This window comes from Heliconius melpomene, chromosome 8 (genome assembly GCF_056956725.1).
Source record: "Heliconius melpomene rosina isolate 202511_hmr_F chromosome 8, ASM5695672v1, whole genome shotgun sequence".
Taxonomy (NCBI): Eukaryota; Metazoa; Arthropoda; class Insecta; order Lepidoptera; family Nymphalidae; genus Heliconius; species Heliconius melpomene.
This window is the reverse complement of record NC_140396.1, coordinates 1,936,031-1,954,628: the sequence shown is the minus strand read 5'-3', so window position 1 is coordinate 1,954,628 and position 18,598 is coordinate 1,936,031. Positions and strand designations below refer to the sequence as shown.

At 30.4% G+C, this 18,598-nt stretch overlaps 1 protein-coding gene across 2 annotated transcripts; it reads right to left on the bottom strand.

Moving 5' to 3' along the window:
* Nucleotides 1-1,100: 1,100 nt before the first annotated feature.
* Nucleotides 1,101-17,990, bottom strand: Rox8 (TIA1 cytotoxic granule associated RNA binding protein Rox8). 2 transcript variants are annotated; one of them, XM_085189115.1, is made up of 4 exons: nt 16,926-17,990; nt 16,474-16,569; nt 7,514-7,601; nt 1,101-4,556 (listed from the first exon to the last, which is right to left on the bottom strand). In XM_085189115.1, exons 1-4 carry the CDS (start codon nt 17,787-17,789, stop codon nt 4,444-4,446), a joined length of 1,161 nt encoding a protein of 386 aa, XP_085045241.1. In that variant the 5' UTR covers nt 17,790-17,990; the 3' UTR covers nt 1,101-4,443. The 2 variants fall into 2 exon arrangements, with proteins under 2 accessions (XP_085045241.1, XP_085045242.1); XM_085189116.1 differs by having other exon boundaries at nt 7,517-7,601.
* Between the last annotated feature and the right edge of the window lie 608 nt (nt 17,991-18,598).

Below are 18,598 nucleotides of genomic sequence, written 5' to 3'. Positions count from 1 at the left end.
TTCTTCGCTCTGGTATCAACACAAGGATATCGCTTTGTGTTTTGCTATTCGAGGAACGGAGTGATTTAGATTTCTTCCTTCCGAATAGTGTGCAAAGAAAAACATATTGTTGGATGTTGGAGTTTATTAAATAGTATGTGAAAATTCTTCGAGGTTCTCCTAAAAAGTTCTTATTATATACATGGCGCATCAGTAAATATATTGCTAGTTGAGATTCGAACTCACCATTACTGTCACTGTTTACACACTAAAACTCTTGCATGTTCACTTTGCTACAAAAGTAGTTCAAAAATTGCTTTTTTGGAGATTTACATAAATTTTTGAGTATAATATTGATTCATTTTAAAAGTTGATTATTAAGATGTTGCTTTGTCATTTTTTTTATTAAACTAAATTAAGCCCAACAAATTGAGTCCAAAGAAAGAAATCTAATAAAACTCATAATTACTAAAAAATCAGAAACTATAATTTGGAATTATCAATCAGTCATAGTTGGCATATAAAAAAATCTATCAATGATAATATATTTATGCGGCAAATTTATCATCATTTCGTGTTTATATCCGAGCGGGCGATTACGTCAGGGTTGCCATCATCAAGCAATCAATCAAACAACAACAAGAAAAGAAAAAAAATAACACAACAACAATCGAAATTATTATTAAACTTAAACTATTTATTCTTTCCTTTTACAAAAATGATGTTTAAGAATTTACAATAGGTATTTTTAATTAACCGCCGAGCGCCACAGGGAGTCCGAACAGATGTGCCGACACAACATTTTTGGACCCAGAAATAAACACGTAAATAATATGAATCATATAGAAGCAAATAAAACTATATATATCCATTCAAAAAGTTGAATAGAAAATAGGCTTGCGTTATTTTCGTGAAACTTTAGAACAACTGTGGCCGAAATATTATGATACAGTGTTTAACATTAGAAAATAAAAACATAAAAGAATTACACATAAAGAGAATAATAATAATAACAATAATACATAAAGATATTGCAGTTTACTTTGGAAAAAAAAATGAATATCGCTGTATTTGCTTAAACATGATTCGAGTAATAAAAATCGGCAAATCAAACACGGGCGTCCCAGAGCCACCGCTTTATTGAACTTCCATACAAATAAATCATAACAATTCAGTTTCCAAACAAAACAACGCGACGGTCCACGGTCACGCCCCACTGCCCGGTCAGCAATAAATATCAACGTATATAATATGTACAGTATGGTCGACGAGTCTATGGCAATGATTGCGACGAAGTAGTCGAAAGTAAGAAAAAAATCTAATAATCAAATCTGCGCCGCCGTCTCCAACTAGCTTCATTTCAGCAGACTCGTTGACCGCACTGTACAGGAGACACTCACGACGCTAACTCCCGCCCCTCTCATCTACATAATTAAGGACCGCCCATAAATTACGTCACACGTTAGGAGCAGTCGACGAAGTGTGACATTGTGGCTACAGGGGGTTTAAAATTTCGTGACATCGCATTCCAAAATATTACATTCAAGTATTTAAACACGAAATCAGTCTGACAATAAAATGATTTCCAAAATATATGACGTCACACTAGATAGGATGACCAACTGTCACAAGGACTGGGAAGGAGGGCAAGACACAAAAAAAAATTCACAAAAACAGTGTGACGTAATTTACGGACATGCCCATATAACATTTTTTTTAAATTTACAATTTATTTCGTATGTTCCTATCTATGTGGATCGATCGAATGACCGGCGACAACCGTCCTGGTTGATGTTCTCGGATGTGTACCCATGATATCGAAGGCAGTCTAAGGCTTTAGCACACAAGCAAATACACCGTATGTAAACTTTGTGCTGTAATTATTATATTGATACCTTAATCGGCAAACCAGCTAACTCGAACTGAATGAATTTTACAAGGGACTCTGTAAACTTTAAGTAGTTTCTTGCAAAGCAATTTAAAAAAAATCATGGTTGTCTGTAATATACAGTGAAATATATTATCTATTTGTTTTTTTTAATATGATCTGCGAAAAATAACATAACGTTATCGGCGTATCTTGAAAAATTCACTTCGTGAAGTTAGCTGGTTGGTGAATTAAGGGTATCAATATAGGGAGACAAGTATGAAAGTCTGATACCGGCAAGAACCTTGACTATATATGACGTCACCAAGAAAAAAAAAGAAAACATTAAATAAATAAAGAAAAAAGCGCATCTCTACAGCGCTGTCTTTAAATTTGGTCAGATCCAACAAAGTCCAAGGTTCCCGCCGTAGGACGTTTAATATTTTGACACAGCACCATTAATATGAAATAAAAAAAAAACATAAAATTTAAATGAGCACAGACAAAATTGGGAAATAATATAAAAGGATCACATATTTTTTTGTGTTTGCAATTACTTGGACAGAAAAAAAATTGTAAAACAATATATTATTAGTATGGTAGTAAATAGTCAAATATAAACTCCATTTACTAAATGTTAGAAATATAGTTCAAATAATTCACATTCTATTTAGTCCGGATCCAATAGCCAGTTGGCACAGTAGATATATGGATGTAAGAGACAATTAGCGACATAAAAAATATATTATTTTTAAAAAGATATAAAGATTTTTCGTAAAGATATTTCAGACCAGTAATACTGTCACAAAATATATCGTGGAAGTAATAAACTAAAAATTTTAATTTTTAAATAAGTAAGGTTTAGCTAACCATTACTTACAAATTCTACCAAAATGAAGTTGCAACAATTTAAAGTATTATTTCTTTTTGTAAATAAAATAACAAGAACATATGCCCAATTGTCTCTAATGTTTACAATATAAATAAGTATAAAATATATATATTATCTATTACCTAGGAATTATAGTGAAGCGACATATCTCATTTGGCTGAGTTGACTTTTTACAATTATTCGTAAAACAAAGGATGAAATATTATTATAATTTAGAGGCAGAAAATGTATTAATTAGAAACAAAAATCATACATATCTACCAAGAGATGTAGTAGTACCATTAGAGGTGTAACATTTGACAAAAACAGCAGGATTTTTTTTATCTAGTGTTCTTACCCACGCCGCGTATATTTTTGTTACCAGAGCAAGAAAATTACTATAATTTATACACTCCAGTGAGAACCGAACCTATAACCGTCGGATATACACACCGTCATAGTCACATTTTGAACCGCTACACCACAATTGCCTCAAAAACTAAATCATAGAAAGTCAATAATTAGCTAATTATTCAGAAATCTACCAGCTCATATAAAAAGTTATCTCAACCATAACTCTAGTAATTGTTTCCGCCATCTTAATTATTTTCACTTCAACAAATCTGGCTTTATTGGTTTTTTTAAATTTAAATATATTCTGGCTTATGTTACATATACCTTATAAATAAATATGCTAACTAAACAATATAATTAAGCCTATACAAAATTTTCTTATTAATAAAACAATGTCTAGGCGGATAATAATTTAACTAGCATATTTAATTAAAAATAATATATTGGTATAACAAACAAGTTGACATTAATTGGATCCATTCCATTGTGGATAAACAGTCACATCTACAGACGTTTAGTCTATAGAACAGGAAAAAAAAAGGTAATCTCTATGGATAATATAATATTAATAATCTGTGCTAAACAGAGTACAAATGAACAAAAACTAAATGGACGTCCAGTGTATATTATTTATGGAGTTGTAGCTTCAAAACTGTAAGTTGACAGTTGCAGTCTCAAATATATTTTTTTTGACAATATCCTAAAAAATATATATATAATCAGCGAATAGTAAACTTAAGACTGAAATTTGAAATTAAAATAAAAGGTAAACTTCTTTTCCGTACCAGGCGTGAAGAAGTCAATAAAACGACTTGTGCACATATTTTTTAAATCATACTAGCATTAGGATTGCTTTATTTGTAGCGTGAATAAATCATTTAATCATTTCTAATTGAACACACAAATCGAATCAAATAACTAATGAACCAATTTAATAATACAAAATGTACACGCAAATCGACTTATCAACTTAGGGGTCATCCATAAATTACGTCACCAATCGCCCCTCCCCCTATCTCCTTCTCGCTCCTTGTCACAGCTGGTTACAAATGTCACACATCATATGTTTTGTATGTTATGTATGTGCTCAATTGGCACGCTCGAAGCGCCATAAATAAAGAACTGAACCGAACTGAAAAAAATTTAGAACCCAACCCGTTGGCACACTAAGTCGACCCCACACACCCCTCAACTAATAACACAATTTATAGATCTCCCTATTATTCACACTTGGCACAGATTAATCAAACAACCGGTCAAACTGTCAACCTGACAGATGTCAACTGTCAAACAACTGCCAACTCACAGCGCCAAAGGGGCACGACGGTCACGCGGGCGGTGTGGTTGTCAGGTGTGGCGCGCGCGGCGGGCGCTACTGCGAGGGGTACTGCGCGGAGGGCATCGCGGACGCGTACATGACGGGCTGCGGGCCACCGCTCCACGAGCCGCCAGAGGCGCCGCCCGGCATTCTCATGCGGTAACCGGCTGGAATTAAAATTTAATATTAGTATTATATATATTCTTCTAGATTCACGTTATGTCCCACATATAGCAGACTTAGAGAAAGTAATGTCAATACAATTCGTTCTCCACTGTTTACCAAAAATCAGGATATTACATCCAGAGTTATCAAGAGGTCCTCCCATTTGCAAGATACAATGTGAAGGCCAAATATTGGTTATTAACAGGTTTTTTTAAGAAAATTTAATATTAGCTAGAAAAACATATTTTAACAGTAAGGCATTTATTTTTATATTGTGTTAGTTTTTTCATAATAAATCAAATTAATAAACAATAATTTAGTAACAAAGAACTATTCTACATTTTAAAAACCAGAAAACAAAAAACATTTTTAAGCTATATAATTATCCACAATCAAGTCTCTAATTGGTGGTCAATTTGTTCTATCCTAAACACATTACTTTCAGGCCTTGACCCACTCTTCATATCAGATTTCACTTCATGTATTATTATATACATTTAAGTGAGAATAAAATACATAATATTTAGAAACAAAAAAATGTTTTAAAATGTTCTCAGCTTGTGAACAAGGACAACATACAAATACACATTAAAAACAATAATGCTATTTAGAGTCGTTTGAAGTAACGTGCGTATATAACATCATAAAATTATTATCCATTTGAAAATGAATACATCCTATGTGAGTCAACAGAGTCCTTTCCTTTTTTATATCTATAGATTAAACGTAATGTTTTGCCTCGTTACCAGAGCGAGGATATGAAAATATTAAATATTTCATTTCATCGAGCGGGAATCGAACTTTATGCCCCTGCGTTACGACTGGCTTCCAACAAGTAATAAATAATATATAAGCTCAACTATATAAATGTTACAGAGGTCATTGTGGTGTAGCGGCGAGACAGCGTCTAACTGGCAGCGCGTTGTGGATTCGATACCCACTCGGAGGAACGATTACATTAATTGTATACTTTTCCCCATTCTTATCAGAATGAAAGTATATAATTAATATAATAATAAAAATGATGGCTCTTGTAAGATAAAGTCACCATTATAGCATGGTAGGCAGAGGGAACCAATATTTAGGTAATATCTGAAAAATGGGTTCCCTCTGCCTAAAACGCTATAAACGTTAAGCAAATATCAACAAATCAAAGTAAAGTTGAACAAAAACTGCAAAATTCTATGAAATCCAAGTAACGTTGTTAATGATATTGCTCATGCTTTGATAAGAGCTTAGAACGAGATAACAAATGATAAAACTGGCGATTGTAATAGTCATAAAAAGGATGTTACGGTCCACACTGTATAATTACGTATTTGAAAAATCACTGTTGCTACTGACTCGTTCGTTAAAAAAAAGAGTTTAAGAGAAAAGAAGAAAAGAAGAAGGGGGAGGATGTAATTAAAATAAATACTGTAAGCAATATCAAAGAAAAAGACAGGAATTGCTATTATTTTGTTTCTAATTGAACTTTTTTTTTCTTGTTTATAATTGAAATAAAAACTGATATTATACAAAGTCATTTAAAATCCACCACCACTCAACGTTGTTCAACGTTCAACGTAGATATAGTGGCCATTCTTTATATAATATGAAAATCCGTAAGATCGAACGAATCGAATGGAATCAATTTTTCTTTATTCTATAACTGTATGAGAACATAAACTATATTTATTGCATTTTCAAAATTTATATACTAACTAAAGTCGTGTATTGAGTTCACGATAATTATATTTATTGTTGAGTATATTTCTAGAAATAATTATTCAAAGTTAATAAAATCACATCAATGATTGATATTTAGACATTATATCAGTATTTGTGTTATTTAAAAATTATTTTGGGGTAAAAATCTGTAATTTTACATATATGTTAAATAATAGTTAATGATTTCATCGAAAACAGAATGTCAAATGAGAGCCAAGTTAAATGTTAAATATGATAATCATTATTTTTTATAAAGAAATTATTATTAATAAATCATTAATGACTTAATTGAGGCCAGTCGCCGGGACACAACATGTGACTTTATTTTACTAATATACTTTTTATATATTTTTTTAAATAATTTCAGATCTTTTATCCTGTATATTTTTTAATATATTAATAACCATTGGAGTTTAATTGTTGAAATGTTATATACAATATAAGATAAGAGTTATATTAGATGTGCTAAATGACAGACTATTGGTTATTACTATTATTACTGAGAGTTATGATAGGCTAGAAATAGTTCAATCATTTCCAGCTTTTTAACTTGGCTGGATCCATTGGAGCGTGTTTTGATCTTCGACTTATTTACAAAATAAAAAGTATTTATAAAATATAGTCTATAACTTAAAAAGAAATATACACTGCTTCAATATCTTCGTGGAAAAAAAACACCTCGCATACAAAATACCAAAATATACATACATACTGTTTAATATAAGTAATAATTTTCCATAATAATTACAAAACCTCGCCTACAGTAATTATATCAATACTATACTTTAGAATATAAGCTTCTGCAACAATGTAATTTACATTTGTATATACAATGTATTTTTGAACAATTAATATGAAACTGTTTCTATAGGAATTCATATATCATTAATATATTAACCTTTTATTTATAAGTTACAGACGTCCTATATTTATATAATAATTGTATATTTCAATTATTTTATATATTATTATTTAACTCCAAAATAGGTGGAAAAGGAAGAAAGGACTGTTTTAACATTAAGATCTCAATACCTGCGTAGGCACCACGATCAATCATATTTAGGATTTACTTATTATGAGTAAATGATTATTGAAAGATTATGAGTAAATGATTATTATATAAAGAGAAGTTATCATTGTAGTAGGCAGATAGAACCTATGAATCTAGTGTTAAGACACTCTGCTCTCCACTTTCCGTCGAATTCACTAGGCTTTGCGTGTTTAGTAAAAAAAAATGAAGTAATATTACCACCTGCCGCAGCTTGAGGGGAGCTATAGGTGGCCGCGTATTGTTGATAATAACCCGGCGCCATGTACCCTTGTAATGCGGGGTAACCCTGGAAACAAATATTTAATCATTAAATACAATTATAATAACACAAACTTTGTTAAGTTGTCATTACGATACTGGTTACGATACTGGAATAAATTAAATTTAAATTTATTTAATAAAGTAGAATGTTAGTTAATGTATAATTTATATTGATAGAAGAAATCTCTGGTACTATAATATACATATTTTAAAATAATTTTAATATAATGTGTACTAAATATCCAGCCATGACAAAGCAAACGATAAATAATAAATTCGATGAGAAAAAAACCATCCTCAATATTTAAAAAAAAAATTACAATTACATCGAAAAATATTTCTCATTTTCTCTACAATATTTTTGCTGTAAATTAAAAAACGAAGCGGTAATATTTGTACACTTTCAGCTTTCTTTTTCGAGATCAATTTCGACTGTAAAGAAAATTATGCAAATTTCCACCAAAGTGGTCCTAATTTGAATACTGGGGGGCCATTTGCATAATTTATTTCACTTGACAGTTTGCATAATAACATTTTACTACACTGTGTCCCAATTGATGGGAACATCCGTGAATGACAAGAGAAGTTCAGGGAAATCCCCGGTACATAGATCTATAGACTTGCAAGTCCAATCACTGCATAGCAATATATGTATAGCATAAGTACTAACTAGAACGATTCTAGGACTTAAAGTCCAGTGATTGTATGTATATGTAATAGGTAGAACGATATCAATCAACTACATATACGGTCACGTACCACACTACAAAGTATGCGTCCCTTACTAAGGATTTTTGACGGCAGTCACCATTAGTCTTCTATGAAATAATTTGCTACCTTTACAATTAATTCCGAGAAATAAATTCTTTAATTATTTATAATAATAATTAGTTTTATGATAATAAATAAAAATGAGATAATTAATGCCGTCATGGCAAGAAAGGCAGGGAAATATTCAACAGCACTCGGCGATTATGAGTACGATTTCCACTCTAAGGTCCGTATTTATAAATCGCTCTCAACTCAGAGATGAATCTTGAGATGCCGTTTCAAAAACGAAAACGACCTATCAATATCGCTCTCAAGATCGATCTTACAGAAGATAGCTGTTTATTAATACGGACCTAAGAAATATTTATTAGATATATTTAAAATAACTTACAAACTTTTCATATTATTACAATAAACTTACTAATGTATTGCAAACCTAATAAATACAACTTAGTAGAACAACACTTCCATTTAACAAATAGCAATGAGTGGCAAATTCTAATACAAGTGTGATATCACTATCAAAAAAAGCGAACACTAGCATATAATTTGGCGTCGCGAGCCGACCATGATCCTAAAACTTGCGTCAGCCAGTGCAGACTCAGCACAATGGGAACTGTGTGTTTACTAATAGTCGGCACAGTAATGTCTAAACTTCTTTTCGTCCATGTTAGTATGTTGAGGATGCAGAAGACAGAACTGATAGTGGGTAAAACAGTTAACTATATTATACGACTAGCGATCCGCTCGCGGCTTCGCCCGCTTGTACTGCATAATTAATAATGATTTATTTTCTTATCTGAACTATTTTCGTGATCTAATAATATTATCATTTTAAAGCCAATATCCATACATATTGATAGCTAAAGTTTCAGAGAATTCAATCTATATTTATTTTCTAGCAATATTATCGCATTCAACTCTTTATACTGACATAACTTATTTATTTATGAACCGATTGAAATAAAACAAACACTAAATATTAAGGGAAGTTTGCCAAAATACAACAATAAAAAATGCATCTAAATCGGTTAAGCAGTTCCTGAGATTAGTGTGAACAATCGGAAAAATCTTTAAAAATCATTGGTTTAGGGTTCCATTACATTATTAAATACCCACAATAATAGATTTCTACGTTTAGACGGCTATTTTCTATGTTTATTTTTGTATGTTTAAAAACAAAAAGAAACACTAGAAACTGTTGCCATGACAACAACGATAAAAAGACAATAAAATTATAATCGTAATAAATAATTAATAAAGCAATTATATTATTCAAATTCCATACAATATAATTATTTAAAATTATCTTACTTTATATTATAGAAACGTGACCGACGTTAATAGTAATGTCGATTATTTATATATCGATTATGGTTCGACTCCCATCTGAGGCAGTGAATTACTCCATTTCATCCTCACTGGTACCAAAGTGTTTCGAATTCGGGCGAAATGTTGGGAATAGTGTCTAAACACTATTTTACAACACATCCAATACATTCAGAATAAAAAGTCAAAAATATATAGTTGACTAATAAGCTATTAGTAGACTTAATTAAGAAAAATATCCAGCACTTCCTTACAAAATCGTAATATTGGCATTCTTTCTTGTGCATCTTTCTATACTTAAATAGAAATGTGAATAGAACTCGCTTTCAAAGTGCCAAGTCAGGCACTCACCACTACCCAGCACGCTAGACAAAACAACGTATATATAAAATTAAAATAAATATCATTAGTTAATCTTATTTCTTGTTTAATATTATAAATGTAAAAATTGGAGATGTTTCTTCTTTCAATTTAGACGAAACTTTACAATAATATAACACATATGTAAGTATAACACATAGGCTACAATTTAAGTAAAAAAATTGTATAATTTGGCTATAATATAATAACAAATTCAAGCGGACGAAGCCACGGGCGAGTCGTTAGTGCAGTCAGTTATACGAAAATTACAAAGTGAAATTGAATTATTATTAACATTTCATATAAAAAGTACTTGTATAAAAATTTATGAAATACTAACGATAATGATGTACCTATAATGAAACAGGTCTTGGAAAACTGCATTAACTGTAACAGCCGTATTTTAAATTCATATAGTGGGAAGTCATTTTGAGCCACTTATTATACACAACTTTTGCAAATCTGAAGCGGATGTAATAACATTTTATTACATATATTTTCTGACCTGAACAATGAACATACTTGAAGAAACCTAAATGAAAAAAAAATGTTATTTATTCTTTTAGCATTATGGCTATTAACTTGCGTCACTTGGACGTCACAAAGAAAGAAATTGTTTAGAATGAAGTTGAAACGGCGTGACAGACGTCCAATGGACACATTAACTTTTAATATCGACAAGTATAAACATCACACAAGGACAAACTGTTAAAGTACGTTGAAAATGTAATAAAACACTAAATTGGTTTTTGTCCCAGGACAAAAAGAAAAGACAGGTTGGAACATAATATTTTATACAAGTTATCTTTTGAAGATTTTGTTATCAAAATGCCACATGCGTTTCCACGAAGGTAAATTATCTCAAGTGTACGAAGAAAACATTCATTATACATTCGTTCATACATTTTTCATAATATTCGTTTAGTAATAATAGTATTGCAAATTTGATTATCCAATATGATAAATATCTATATGGTAATAAAAAAAACCTTTGTGGCCATCGTAGCGCAACAGCAGAGCGTCTGACTGTAAACCTGGACGACGGTTGTGGTTTCGATTCCTACACTGAGGAAAGAATAATTATCATTCAAGACAAAGAGTGACATTGAGTTCCGGCACTTAAAAACACAATGTCTCGAAATTTTGGGAGACGGAGTGTCTCAACACTATCATTCTTCAGACAATGTCTTAAAATTTATATAACAAAATTCTTTATAATCTATATATAGGTAAACAAGACTTATTTCCACATGGTCGTGTTATTTTTTGCACAAGTCATTCCAACCTCCTCAAAGAGTCTTTGTGATTCTAACTGAACTGGTGCAATGAACTGACCGACGTGTGACCTTGTGTGACTGACCCAATTATTGTGATAAAGAGCCGAGTAAGGCAGACTTGCTAAAACAAGTCATTAGCTGCTTGATATCCTGCTATTGGTGATATTTGATTTGGAAAATTGTATATTTCCAAAAACATGTATATAATGTACACAAGCAACGAGTGAGGCACAAACAAACGATATTGAAATTTTTGTTTGAAATTTTTACGGGAATTCTCGTAGGATCGGTATTTACGCGGAAAAACCGCGCGCCCGAGTAACTAACGACCAGATAGATATTTAATAACCAAATATCTCTCAACTAAATACCACACATTTTGCGAGCAAAAGCAATAACGATATCAAAAAAAATAAATTTATTTAATATATAATAGTACAGATAACTTATACTAATTCTCCAAATTTCCCTTAAATACACTTAAATAAATAATCGTATAGAGTTCAAGCGAAACCGCTTGTTTTGCACAAGTCGTTGTATGAACCTGTGACCACATGCATCGAGAACACCAATACACATTGACCTCTATTTAATTTAGTATATTCGAGAACATGTTAGAAGGCCAATTTAACTTAAGAAAACTATTCCATTACGAAACGAAACAATTACAAAAATTTAAACAAGTGTTTTCATGGAAATAAAATGTAAGCCAATTCTGTTTTTGTTGGTAAAGTGCTAAGTTAAATAGTAAGGTAAATTAGTTCACAATAAAAATCTATAAAAAATATTTGAAACATAGTGGATTTAGAAATATTTCTAAATCAACACAAAACTATCATTCCCCCGAATGGGAATTGAACCCACAACCGTCACGTTTACAGTCACACTAAAAGGATAATAGGCTATTTATTTATAAATGACTTTCTACTAGTATCCTTTTTGCTAATGTAATTTTCTATGATATACAAAATTCAAATCCTAGGCCAAAAGAAATATATTTTTGTAGTGATCAATACAAGTATTAATTGCCTTATTTAGCCTAATTTAAGTCAATTATATAGTAAGTAGGTGATTATTTATAAATAGAGACAAAACATATTTATCTAAAATATTTTAAAATATTTTAAATTTTTAAAATATTTTAAATATTAAAAAAAATTTAAAAAGAATTACCATCAGTTAATATTAATAAAAAAACGAATAAAAGGAAGAAAATATGTTCACTTTGATTACCCAAATTTGATAAATATTTATTACCATTACCATATCAATGTTTGCAACAGTATTCAGCTTTATATTTTATCCTACAAAGGAAGTAGGCAGAAAGAATCTAACGTCTTGTAATTAATTAACTATGGTAAAAGTATTTAGTAATATTGAACAATATTAGCCAAGGATGTCTTAATATGTTCCATTGAATATTGAAGAAACAAGCTAAACCCCTGTAAATATACACATTTCCAAACTAACATTAAAAAATTGAAGAATTAATATTTATAATAATTATTTGTGTTGAACAGTCAATTTACCGAGAGAGGCCATATTAAATGAAGATGTTTCTTAGTTATTCTATGCAGATGAAGCTGCAAATCACAAGTAACCTTAGCTAATTTACCTGAATTAGTATATTAGTTAGCGTATTAAAAAAAAAACTATGTTTAAAATTTAAAATTATCAAAAAGACATGACCAACAAACAATAAAAAGCTAATAAAAATTTAACTACTACTTCATTTATTATCAATCATGAATACATGATATTTGAAGGTTGAGGAAAAAATATACATTTAAAATGTGTACAAGGAAAAGGTTTGCTAATAAATTTGCTATATGTAGGTATATCTGAATACTGTAGTCTTTTGCAGAAATTTAGATTTTTAGCAGAAATCCATAAGGTTGGACATCTTATCACATTTGGGTTTTTTTTAATGAATGTTTAAATTTTTTTGATAAATATTTATTACAAAATAAAACCGGGGAACCTAATGTTAAGACACTACGTTCCCATTACGGCATTTCCGTTCCGCGTACTTAACGCCGCATTTTGCTTCGTTACCAGAGCGAAGAAATTAATATATTAAATATTAATTTTCACGGATGGGAATCGAACCCAAAACCTGCATCCCAATATCTTTATGTAAAAAGTTACGCGTATATATTAAAATCGAAATATCAACAAAATTCAAATATAAAATTTAAAAAATATATATATTATAGTTTCAGAAATCTTTCCATCGCCAACCCTAATTGCAATTGAAAAGAACATAACATTGAAAGCTGCTGGTGCAATTTCACGCGTTACGCAAAAACAACGTGACGTGTTTATACATTTTCAATGCATCCTAGATAAAATATCAACAGCAAAAACCAATTCATGTAAGGAATTTAAATAAGAGGAAATTCTCCAAATGACAAAAGAATTATAAATTCCAAAAATAATTATTATATTTTAAAAATATTTATCTTTCTTTAAACTAAAGACAATATCAAAATTATATTAACTTTTGTTGTCATTTACGAAAGTACTGATAAAAACAGTAGAGCAACATAGTAATGACTCTAATAATAATTAATAAATGCAAACGATATTTTTAACTTCAGATATTTTCTTTAATTAAGCTAACAAAATATAGAATACACCGAAAGCAGAGTAAAATAGAACACTAAGTTTCTATCATATGTCCATTGACAAAATAAATGTATATGTGGGCCTATACAATTTGGGTTAAACCACTTTCACATATTACATTGAAAGTGCCATGCCTAGTTCTTTCATAGATAAGCTTCAATAAATATATCCTTATCTAAATTAATGTAGTAGACTAAAAACGATACAGAGAAGAAACTATTAAAAAACAAGGAAAGCCCAAAGAGATAATTACTGTCATTAAAATTTCTCATTTCATCATTCTTATTAATGACAATATTTTTAAATTATATGGTTTTATTGAAGGAGAGTTAAGATAAAACCATTTGACAATGATTTCTACTTTTTTAAGCATGGAGGGATTGGAAAATATGGAACCTACTCCTTATTTGTAGTAGTTGGTTAAAAATGAAACAAAAGCAGCTACCTATCAGCTTCACACTTCACAAAGAGAACTAAGTGTTTATGTACTCCATTGCTTATCACCCAAATTTGTATTTGCACATGCAACAAAAAAAGACACTTCAGCTTTATAATAGTAGTTAGAAATTGATACTTTAATTTGCAAATCAGGTAACTTTATCTAAATGAACTTTAGAGGAGATAAATAAATTATGTTAGTAAACAGTATTTATATTTTTAGCTACATGCTGTTTCCTGCACACAGCATATGATAGGCAGGGGGAACCTGGGAACCTAATGTTAAGGCACTACCTCATTACCAGAGCAAGGACATGAAAATATTAAGTATTCCACTTCTTTCAGTGGGAGTCCACAACCTGTTCGTTTTAGAGTTTTTTCCATGTGTCACAACTAGCTTTATATTCAATTTTAAAATACACCATTTTTTTAATAAGTGGTCTGTATAAAATAAAAAAAATGATCAAAGCATTTCTTCTAAAGTTCACACAGATGAAGTTGGCTGTTTTACAATTATAGTATCTACATAAACTATTTATATTTATGTCATTAAAAATTTCCTAATTATGCTTCTATTATAAAATACTACATACTCTGTTGAATAAAAATATCAATATCACTAATCTTCATTGTTGGTCTATTTATTAAAATAATCCAAATGTTAAACAAAAAAATGTTACTTTCAATGTTCTGTAATTAATTTTTTTTATATAAAGTTAATAACAATCAAGAACATTGTTTGTATTAAATACTTATAAAACTAAAATATTAGTTTAGTTAAATAAAATAAGTTATGTGTACACATTCTAAAATTTCTTTTACTATTAACACTATCTATAAATGTATGTATACTATTTGTAAAAATTTGTTTGGTTGATCATCATAATCTGAAGAACTACAGGTCCAAATTGAAAGAAATGTTTTACGTTAGATTCTTCATCCAGGAATAACTTCTGAGAGCATGAAGCATAATTAATATTTATTTTTGAGTAAGTGGGTAAAGGCCGCAGATAAACCTAGTATTGTATGCAGGGTTAAGGTCATCAATCCAAGATTCCCCACATTTGAAATTTGACAGTGAAATTCAGACATTTAATTAATGAAAATCAAAAATTTCCAGCCAGCTAATATCATAATTTCTTGATATAATCTATGTTGTTTGTAAATATATAAAGTTTTTTTTATTATTAACACAACCAAATAAATTATTGTTCTGTCTAAAAACTAAAGTAATTTTAATTATTTTTATTGCCAAATAAAAAAATAAAGTTTTTGTTAGACACTAGTAATTTATCTAATGGCAGCCCTACACACAATATAATTGCCTAATTTGGATATGCAATTACTGTCTTAATTATTGATTGATAACTTTGAAATATATATTGAAACAACATTAACATTAATTTATCTGTCAGTTGTATATTATCTTTGGTATTTTAAGTCATGACAACTTAGCTTTCAGTATTTTTTCATTTTTATTATTGAATATTCATAAAATTATTTGTTTATTGAAAATAGAATAGTTATGTTCTATTAAAATTTTTGAGGAAGATCTCAATAGTTCAGGTTGACTAAAACATAACCTAGCAACCAATAATAAAATTACCATGAAGGATACTATCTAGTACTTGAAGTTTAAACTATTAACAACATAAGAAAGTAATATAAAAATCACTTCAATTATGTTAAATTAGGCAAAAAATTTGCTTTAAAAAAAAACTTCTAAAATGTTTTTTTTTCCTTTCAAAATATTAGTCATAAAATAACCTAAAAAATATAAACATTATCTCAATCATATTAGCTAGTTTTAAAAAAAAATCCTAAAAAATTAAATTTTCCATACATAAGATATTTGTCATGATAACCTATAAAAGAAAAAAAATACTTCTAAGAAACAAATAGAAAATAGGATATCCATTAGATTTAGCTAACTTAGCAATACAAAAAAAATATAGTTTTAAAGTCTTATTTAAAAAACAATAAAAAACATATAATATAATACTCACAAACCTGAGCTAGCAATCTCTGAGTTCTTATCAATTACAGTTTATGAATAACCACATTTTCCATTTGTTTCCACGTTTCGATATTTACCTGTGCGTACCAATAGCCCATTCCCTGTTGATACGCATAGGGGTACTGGGTTTGTGCTCCCATGGGCGCTGGTGCGGCCGGAGGGTTGTTCGTACTCTGTAATAAATAAACTAAAATTAGTTTATATCATAAATATTATTTAAAATAATATAGTTCATGATTTAGTATTTCTTTAGGGTTCATGTTATATCCTCCATATAGCAGGATAGGCTGACAGAAGCTAGTGATAAGGTTGTCCATTTCCCACACTAGCCAATTTTCAAGATATTTAGCTTAAGTGTGGGATACTTACTGCAGCACTTTGTCTAGATACCAGAATGGAAAAAAGAAAACAAGTAGAAAACGAGTAAATACTCCGAGTGGCAATCAAATCTGTACATGTAAACAGAAAGTCTCACAGTCTTGCTATGTGATCATAAAAAATATTTATTTAATAATTTCTTAATAATGACCTGGTTTTCACTTCCACCATTTTCTTTACCCCAGAAACATTTGACTGTGTGCCCACTAATTTCAGTATTATGTGTGGCTTCTATAGCGTGTGCTGCTGCTTCCTTTGTTGTGAACCTAATAAAAGCATATCCTTTGTCCCTGAACACTCTTATGTCCTGTATTTGACCAAATTGTGAAAATGTGTTCTGCATTAAGTCCTCAGTTATAATATTGCTAGTAAAACCTCCACAATATACAGTTGTATTTGTCGGTGAGCTTTGATTGTACACCTCGTCAAAAGTCGGCTGTTTGGCTCTCTTGCTACTTGGTGCTCCTTCGTTAGGTCCTTTAGTCGGCGGTTTGCGTGTAGACCAATTAGTACGTATAGACCGTGATCCCAACCACTGGCCGTTCATAGCCTGGATTGCCGATTCGGCATCTGCTTTTTTTACAAACGAAACGAAGGCGTATCCTTTAGATTTAAGTGTTTGTGGGTCACGTACTATTCGACAGTTTGATATCTCACCAAACGGTGCGAAGGCCTCGCGGAGTATGTGAGTCTCTATTTCTGGTGACAGATCTCCAACAAATATATGGTGGTGATTGCTCGTGTCCGTCTTCGGTTGATTGCCTGGACTCGTAGCCCAGTTAACCTTCATTTCCTTCTCGAGGAACACTCGCTTGTTCATGGCGGCCAGGGCCGTAGCCGCCGCCGAGTGACTTGTGAATTCAAGGAAAGCATAAGGATCGTTACCTGGCTCACGAATAATTTTACAGCCTTTTACTTCCCCTATCTGTCCGAACAACGCGCATAGGAAATCTTCTGTCACACTCGCGTCTAAATTACCGACGTAGAGAGTTTTCGGGTGGCTTTCGTCGCCCATATTAGCTTATATCGTAATCTAGCGGTTACTCTATTACGACTATGAACACTAATATTGAAAATACGCACTAATCAACGTGTTATTTCATCACATTAAACATTGGATGACGGATAAAAGAAAGAAAAATGTCGCAAACAGCGCCTAGAACTTCTCGAAAGACGTTGCTGTTGACTCGTGAAACGTTCACTTTTCGGAAACAAACGCATCTATAGACGAATTTCCGGTGGAATCATTTTGAAAATATGGAGGGAAAAAATAAGTGCTGCCAAATAAATTATTATAAATATCAAACCTACTAATCGCTTATTTAGAAAATTAAATATTCTAAAATTACTAAAATATACTTTGTAAATAATGCAGAAATTAATTTAGAGTAAATTTTTATTTTATACCATAAGCAATATAAATGAACACATATAGACAAAAAAGTTATCTTTTCCGGAAATGAGTGTCTTTTTGAAAGTTTATGAATCATCACAAACATTTTTCGTTTACAAATTCTTTTACCAAATACGATGATGCGATTGGTTAAATTAAAATTGCAAAATAAATTGACTAATCACTTACTGTTTAGTGTGTGACAAAAGATTTTTTTTTACATTCTAAGCTATATTGGTTTTATTGTGTTTTTATTATGCTGTGCATGTTTTTAATTTGCCTTACATAATTATATACGTTTATAAAATTTAAATAAAACATAAACTTAGGATAACTATTAAAAATTTTATTGAAAAGTATTATACTAACTATCAAAAATCTTATTGAAAAGTAAAAATTCCAATCGTAGTAGCTTATTATATAGACATACC

What these genes read in the sequence shown, in the direction of transcription:
- Rox8 (XM_085189115.1), bottom strand. Translation starts at nt 17,789, where the DNA reads ATGGGCGACGAAAGCCACCCGAAAACTCTCTACGTCGGTAATTTAGAC. An exon ending in ATGGTGGAAGTGAAAACCAG is followed by an intron (nt 16,570 to 16,925) that starts GTCATTATTAAG and finishes TATTTATTACAG; the next exon opens with AGTACGAACAACCCTCCGGC. An exon ending in CCCTCAAGCTGCGGCAGGTG is followed by an intron (nt 4,557 to 7,513) that starts GTAATATTACTT and finishes TTTTAATTCCAG; the next exon opens with CCGGTTACCGCATGAGAATG.